The sequence below is a fragment of the Heliangelus exortis genome, chromosome 1 (genome assembly GCF_036169615.1).
Source record: "Heliangelus exortis chromosome 1, bHelExo1.hap1, whole genome shotgun sequence".
In the NCBI taxonomy this organism is placed as follows: Eukaryota; Metazoa; Chordata; class Aves; order Apodiformes; family Trochilidae; genus Heliangelus; species Heliangelus exortis.
The window spans coordinates 17531199-17538832 of record NC_092422.1 but is presented as its reverse complement, the minus strand read 5'-3'; the positions used below and the strand labels follow the sequence as shown (position 1 = coordinate 17538832).

The 7634-nt window shown below is 45.1% G+C and overlaps 1 protein-coding gene across 2 annotated transcripts; it reads left to right on the top strand.

Moving 5' to 3' along the window:
- The first annotated feature begins 399 nt into the window (after nucleotides 1-399).
- On the top strand, nucleotides 400-6037 carry GJB2 (gap junction protein beta 2). 2 transcript variants are annotated; one of them, XM_071735277.1, is made up of 2 exons: nucleotides 400-487; nucleotides 2745-6037. In XM_071735277.1, the coding sequence occupies exon 2, from the start codon at nucleotides 2767-2769 to the stop codon at nucleotides 3436-3438; it is 672 nt and encodes a 223-aa protein (XP_071591378.1). In that variant the 5' UTR covers nucleotides 400-487; nucleotides 2745-2766; the 3' UTR covers nucleotides 3439-6037. The 2 variants fall into 2 exon arrangements, with proteins under 2 accessions (XP_071591378.1, XP_071591387.1); XM_071735286.1 differs by lacking the exon at nucleotides 400-487 and adding an exon at nucleotides 2442-2538.
- The last annotated feature ends 1597 nt before the right edge of the window (nucleotides 6038-7634 follow it).

The following is a 7634-nucleotide window of genomic DNA, read 5'->3' as shown; positions in this document are numbered from 1 at the left end:
AACCCACTCTGTCCGGTGCTCGTTCGTCTGACGGGCTCTGGGCAGGGACGCATCGGACAAACCCGAGGACACTCCCCACGAGGGGCACTGAGGGCTGTTGGAGCCCCACTCCGTCCCCAGCAGCTCCCGCCCTGCGCGGCCCCGCTGGCACGGCACGGCACGGCACGGCACGGCACGGCACGGCACGGCACGGCACGGCACTGGTGGCACCGGTGGCTCCAGTGGCTCCGGCTCAACCCCGCGGTCCTGTCCCGCGGCCGCGATGGGCGCCTCACACCCGGCCCCGCCCCGGGCTCCCCACCGGAGGAGTTCGGCGCGGGCAGAGGCGGGCGAGGGGCGGGTTAAAAGCGGCGGCAGGTGAACGGGGAGGGACCTTAAAGCTCCGGGCCGTCGAGGTTGGGATCGGCTGCTCCGCAGGCACCACGCGACAGGGAGCGGAGCAGCGCTGGTAGCGTCCCACGTACCGTGCCCCGCCGAGCCGTGCCAGGTGAGGGTGTGGAGCGGCTGCCGTGTGCTGGAGCGGGGGTCGGGATTAGGCTCAGCGCCCCTCGAGCGGGCCGACATCCGTGTAGCGTCCGGCCCGAGTCCGGCGGGAATGGGGTCTGGGCGGCGGAGCGAGCGCTGCCAGGCCGGGGTGGCCGCGCCACAGCTCCGACCCTGGGTTGTCTGCAGGGTCCTGTCGGCGAGACGGCCGCGCTGGGGTTGGGGCGGGCTCCCCGCAGTACCGGGGCTGCTGGTCGGGGAGGGTGGCAGCGGCTCAGCCGGTTCCGCCTCGGAACGGAACGGGTGTCTGCTGACGGGAGCCCACTGCGTGGCGTGTCCCGCTCCAGAGGGCTCGCTGCGGGGTTCCTGTCCGCCTCAGCGCTCCTGCCGCTCCGGAGTTCTGCGGGAACGAGAGGCTGGGAGCTGCCTCAGGGCGTACAGTTTGTCACCACAAAGTGGGGATTTCGAATAGTTTGCCATAAATGATGCGTTGATTGGCGGTGTGAGTGTCCCGGTAGATTCACTCAGTCCCCACAGCCAATTTCAGTGTTTCTGTAGGGGCAGATGAGCAGGGAGAAAGGGTGATGAGCAGGGAGATTCGCAGCACTGGTTCAGAATCGCAGCACTAGGAGCCTGAGCTGGTGGCTGTTCATCCCACCGGGATATGCACTTCAAATACTTTCCATCGGTCTTGATTAGCCCCTTGAGAAGGTTTCATTCACTTATTTTGATGCCTATGCAATAGACAGGAGATTCTTAACAGAAAGATGCAGGTGCCTTATCATAGCCCAGAGTTTAGGTCCATGTAAAAAGCAGCATAAAATGCTGCCAGTTTCAGCAGACAAAAACAGGAGAACTCAAAGGAATTCCAGCCACCTCCTCAAAGCTTGTTTTTTTGTCTTGCCCAATTTCACCTCTCATCACAGTAAATCTGACCTCTCCCTGTTGCCTCAAGGCTTGTCTGTGCAAGCTAGGCCCTTGTACCCAAGGGTATGTGTTGGGGCATGTTAGTTCTTTAGTTTTAACTACACCGGGGTAGAGAAGTTATTTTTTTTTCCTCTGTTATGTGAGAGTGAGAGATTTTGTAAACTGTGACCACTGTGGTGCTACAAGGTACCATGCTCTCTGCACAGCACACACCCTCTGCCAGGAGCAGGCAGATCTCATTTCCATGGCCAGTGTGGCTCTCCCAAGCAGCGAAGTTGAGCCTTGGCCTTGAAAGATGATGGACCAGCTATGCAAGTTCCTATCTCTTGTTTCAAAGAGTTTTGTCCAATTCAGTGATAATTTCCAGCTGGCTGCAATCAGTGAAAGCTGAACCCTGAGTCTCAACTCTGACTTCAGCAAAACTTGTATTTAACTGTCAAAAAGGCATAGCGTGGATTTTAGTTGTTAGCAGTAGGAGGAAAAGAAGAAAGCTGAAATGGAGCTTCTCTAAAGTTTGACCTGTTTATTCTTCTGAGGTTTGATAGCATCTAGAAAATCAACATGAACTCTTTAGCTTAAGGCTTTTTCCTCTCAACTCTATTGCTCTGCTTGTCTCCTTTTTGGATGAGAGAGCAATGAATGTAGAAGGGCAGGCTCTGCAGTTTCTTCCTTTGTTGATTTGTGCTATATGTTTATGCAGCCCTGACAGAGCCAGCTTGAGGCTCCTCATCAGTGTTTGCAAAATCAAATGCTGTACTTGTGAGATGAAGGACCATGTCTGAGCTACAGCAGAAAGCCTTGGAGGCCTGCTGGGGGTGACTGGGTGGAGTGAAGGCTTCTGCTGAAGAAGGCCAAGTAGCAGAAGCAAAAAAAGCACCAGCACAGCCTTCTAGGACTTGGTCCTGACAAAGAAACCTTGTGAAAACTACTAGAGAAGTCTCTGTCTAAATGTGGCCTTAAATCATGAAGTGACAGTAATTTCTGTTGCTTTGGGAAATACGCTGAGATGTAAAACACTGATGAGAATCAATCACAGAAAGGAAAGTACCTCAAGAGCCAGAAGGAGAGCATAAAGGATGCATGGAAGAACTGTATAACTGCCCAAAGCTTTGTTGACAAATAATCAAGGTATGCTTGTTCCATCACAAATACATGGAAGACGAGAGTTTAATATGCAGTTTGAATCCATAAACATATGAATGATGTTAATGAAAGTGACTTATATTTGCCTACGACTCCTGAGTGAGTGCTAGGCAGTCCTCTCATCTGTAGGTCTAGAGCTGATTTTTCACCCTTTGAAAAATGACCATTTGGTGTATTATATCATCCTGCAGGTGAAAGGAGACAGCAAAGAAGATGGACTGGGGCACTCTGCAGGCTGTTTTAGGAGGTGTCAATAAGCACTCCACCAGTATCGGGAAGATCTGGCTCACAGTCCTGTTCATCTTCCGTATCATGATCCTGGTTGTGGCTGCAGAGAGAGTCTGGGGAGATGAACAACAAGATTTTGTGTGCAACACACTTCAGCCTGGGTGCAGAAATGTTTGCTACGATCACTTTTTCCCCATCTCTCACATCAGACTCTGGGCTCTGCAGCTGATCTTCGTTTCCACACCCGCGCTGCTGGTGGCCATGCATGTAGCTTACACCAGGCATGAGAAGAAAAGGCGATTCAGAAATGGGGAGAAAATTAATATTGAAGAGCTGAAAAATGAAAAGTTTCACATTCGGGGTCCCCTGTGGTGGACGTACACCAGCAGCATCTTCTTCAGGATCGTCTTTGAAGCAGTCTTCATGTATGTGTTCTATTACATGTATGATGGGTACCAGATGCCTCGCCTGGTCAAGTGCAATGCATGGCCCTGTCCCAACACAGTGGATTGTTTTGTGTCTCGGCCCACTGAGAAAACCACATTTACTATTTTCATGCTTGCTGTGTCTGGTATTTGCATGATGTTGAATCTGGCTGAATTGTGTTACCTAGTGATAAAAATTTGCATGAAAGAGCCCAAGAGAACAACAGCTTGAAAATAATGTCCCAGCTTCAGGATTACCTAGCTCCCTAATTCCCTCAAAATTTCTTTTTTAGGTGTCAGAAAAAAATCAGCAATATTTTTACACTCAAGGAAAAGGATAAAAATGGAAATTTATTCATGTTTTTAAAAATGATAGCTTCCCTAGGACGCTGCCACTGAGGCAGGTTTTAGAGATCTTGAGCTAATTCAGTATTCCTGCATCAAATAGAGAGCAGCCTTCTGGCAGCAACATTTTCAGGTATGGTTACAGCTGGAGCCGGTTGTTGGGAGAGGGTCACTTTTCAAAAAGTGGTAATGGAAAAGCTATTAGAAGGTGCCCCAAGAAGAGACAGGGGTAATAAATATACTTCCTCAGCTTCACAGGCAAGCCAATAACAAAGGAGTTTGGTCAATAGTAAGGTGAAGGTCTTATGAACAGGAAGAAGACAGGGGGGTGATTGTGCTTTTAGCAGCTGTCCTGTTCTCTCAGGATTTTGGAGGGCAAGGAAAGGGCCTAGGAAAACAGATACTTTATGGCAATGCATGATGTCAGCTCTGCTGGGCACCAGCAATGATTTTTACCTCTTCACCTGCACAACTACTTGTGAATTCAGTCAGTGCTTCCCTTCCCTCAGGGGCTGCAGCAGAAAGATTGTCACCTTTGAGAAAGTGGAGGCAGTGCAACTGTCTTCCTCCTTCTCTTGTTCTCCCCCAACACTTAGTGAAGAATCTCAGTACAGCAGATTTTACTTGATGAAGAGACATTTTACCACCTGACTGTGCCTTCTTCAGTTGTGTACCTTTAAAAGTTCTGGGTTTTTTTCAGCAACAGCCATGCAAATATGCCTTGTTTCATTCTGTTCATTATTCAAAAGAAGTGCTTCACTTTATCTTCCATTAATCCCTTTTTCCTATCCAACCTACACAGCATTTCTTCATATCTCTCCTTATCTGAGGTACCTTTCCAATGAGTCCATCAGACCACTCCCGATCTCTGACATTCCACATGGTAATACTGAATCATCCTTCCTCCTCTTACAGTAAATCTAGCAGGAACTACAGACAGCTTACAGGGTTAAAATAGCAAAGAGACCCAATCAGAAATGAGGAGGAACGTGGTATTTTTCTTGAAGCTCACAGTGCTGAGCCTTGAGCTGTGTATTACTAACTTGAAGACCTATGTGACTCAGTCTGGTCTTGTCTCTCCAAAGCAGTCTCAAAATGTGGTTTATGTGTGTCAGAGGCAGCTACACCAGCACATACAGCAACACAGCAGAGCTCTGAAGTGCCTTCCCATTGAACTCACTTCTAGAAAGCTGATTATTTCTCCTCCTTAGCTTTAATAACTGTTTTGGGGGTTTTTTTTGTTTGTTTTTTGGGTTTTTTTCCAAAATGGACAAGTGCTATCAGCTTCTCTATTTGCATACAACTCTTACTGTACATTTAAGTTTATCACTGTTGAATTAAACAAAGCTGCATGAAATAAGACCCATGACCCCTCACTGACCACTGGAAGCAGAGCATAATCAGGCTCACATTGCTTGTGAGCTACCTCCAGTGTTGCATCTTGACTGCAGATGGAAATCTGTGAATCTGTCATCTAAGAGGGGAGCAAAAAAACCATAAAAACTGTCCTTGGAAGTATGAACAAAAAGATTGAAAGTCATTAACAATGAACTGAACTGGAAATGTGGACTGTGAAAACATCCTTAATTCAACTCTGAAGAACAAAGCTTGGCAAATATCAGGTTTGTACTTGGTAAAGTTCCTTTGTTGTTCCATGTACAAGTACGAAGAGAACAAACTATCTACCCTCCTAGTGCTCTAGTATTATATTTCTTTTGTGACAAAAGGTTTTTTCCCCTGAAATTATAATTAAAGTACTCTTGTGGTGCCTGTTTTCTATATTACTTGTACACATCATGTATTACCTACTGTGTGAAATTAGTATCTGTTCACCGTAATGGAAACTGTACCAATACTAAGTTTAATAGCCAAGGGCTAGTGTAAGGATTTTAGCCTCCTGCTGCAGGTTATTTTTTCAGTGGATTACATTACTTGCTATCCTGCAGACTTTGTGAGTTGATGGTGGAAGGCCACATATGCAACCCCTACTAGAAATCAAACGTGCTGCCTAAGTCACCCTTGTCCTACCAGAACTGCAGCTGTGAAAGGCTGGTGATAAATAACTTGACCAGTGCCCCAAGGGAGGGAGGTTTTTTCCCCAGCCTCCTGTTCAATGTAACTGAAAACTTGGAATGAGGAACACTAAAACTGTTAACTGTAATACTAAGAAGTTATCTTCAACTAGCAGTTTGGTAAACAAATTGTCAGGGAAAAAAGATAGAAATAGGGAAAGTGTCTGAAAGTGGCCAAGTGGGGGCTTTGATCCAGAACTACAGCATCAGGTGATAATAGTTCCACCAGGACATATTTCATGTCTGAAATTTCTGTGTTTAATCAATTTGACTAAATAGCTGCTTTTTAGGCAAAAAAGTTCAGATACTTCATAGGGACTGTGGAATTGTACTTAATTCTACCTGTGATACATTGCATGGTTGACCTGCTACAAACGCATTTCATACAGAATAAAATACAATGCTGTGTTGGAATTCTGTGTGGTCTTTCCTGAAATACACCACAAGTGTCTACATTTTTTGGCACTTGGTTCCTAGGCACTTCTCAGAATGAAGATTACAATAGTGTTGCAAACTGAAAGAGCAAATCTGAAGTCATGACCACAAGAGGCTGATTCCTCACTGTCCAGTGTAACAAGGATATAAAATGTCAAATAATGTGTTGTCAGAACTGGGAAGCATAGGAGTGGGACTGGTTATAATTATACCTTGATTGAAATGACTAGGAGATATTAACTTCATCAAGCTGAACTTTCATCCAAAACCTTGAAACCAAGTCTACAAACATGCTTGTCAGAAAGAGGGAGAGAGAAAGGGGAAGCAAACTTCACTATTAACTCAAAGACCCAGCTAGAGAAAAAAAACCTAACTCCCATGGAAAAAAAGTGTGATTTAAAATCAGAAGTCTAAACCTGTATTTATGACTTCTTGGTATGGAAGTACCTTTATTAAAGGTTTTCATAGATACAAATAAAAAAAAATCATTCAGATGTTTTACAGCTCTGTGTTATCTCCTAACTGACAGAAAGAATATAGAAGGCAAACGACATGGTCCACAAGGAGAAGAGCACTCTTCTATCATGGAGTTTAAATTCAAAATAGCTACATTAGAAATTGCTTTATTTTGTAAAAAGGGTACCTTAGCAAATAAGCAAGAGCCTATAGCACTTTACTACAAACTGAACTTAGTTAAAACTAATCTGTCTTTCTCCTACTCATACTCTCCCCTGAAGCTTAGGCTTATGTGTTTTACCAGGCAACACAATCCACAGTCAAAGAATTGCACTGTATTTTGTTGTCACCTGTTCTGATATTCAGGACAGCCACTACCCTGGGTGTTAATTACAGGTTTCTTTGTTTCTTTTACCATCTAAATTATACCATCATTTGAACTCTTTATAGACTGTGACAAAAGTAATGGTAACTATCTGAGGCTTAATTAGCTAAGACGAATTAATGATCTTCAAGATAGTTCAGGAAGTACATATACTTTTTTTCCCATATGACCAACCCAGCTTGTCACTGTCATTTTCGTTTACAGAACAGATTTCTGTTCTGTAATGCTGGCTGAGCTCTGACCTGGGTGTTTCTTCTAAAAGCCAAGCTTACAGGTTCATTTTGCTGAGCCAAAGCTCTGCTGAGGAATCAAATCTTTGTAATATAAATTCAAGTCTACTTGTCAGTGCAGGGTCTACCCATCATGATCTCTGTCAGCATAGTCCCTTTGTGCTTTTATCAATCAGATACATTCTTGTGCTATAATAAATTTCACTTGACAAAGCATATGAGGTGGCATTGTAAGTAAATAAAATTGTAATTAAATTGGTGATGGAGTTTATTTTTTTTCTCCTCAGCACAGTGGGTAAAAAACTCCTGCCTCAGTTTTGTGTTTCACAAAATAGTCATTCCTCCCAGCAGAAGAGTCAGTCAGTTTTCAGTTTTGCTGCCCAGTTGACTCCATATGCAAACCGAAGCCTGGTTGGTCCGGGAGAAGTTTCACAGCAATAGCATCCCATTTTGTGTAACTGATTTTTTTCATTTCAAAGGCAAGCCACCACTTTATGCAGCCATT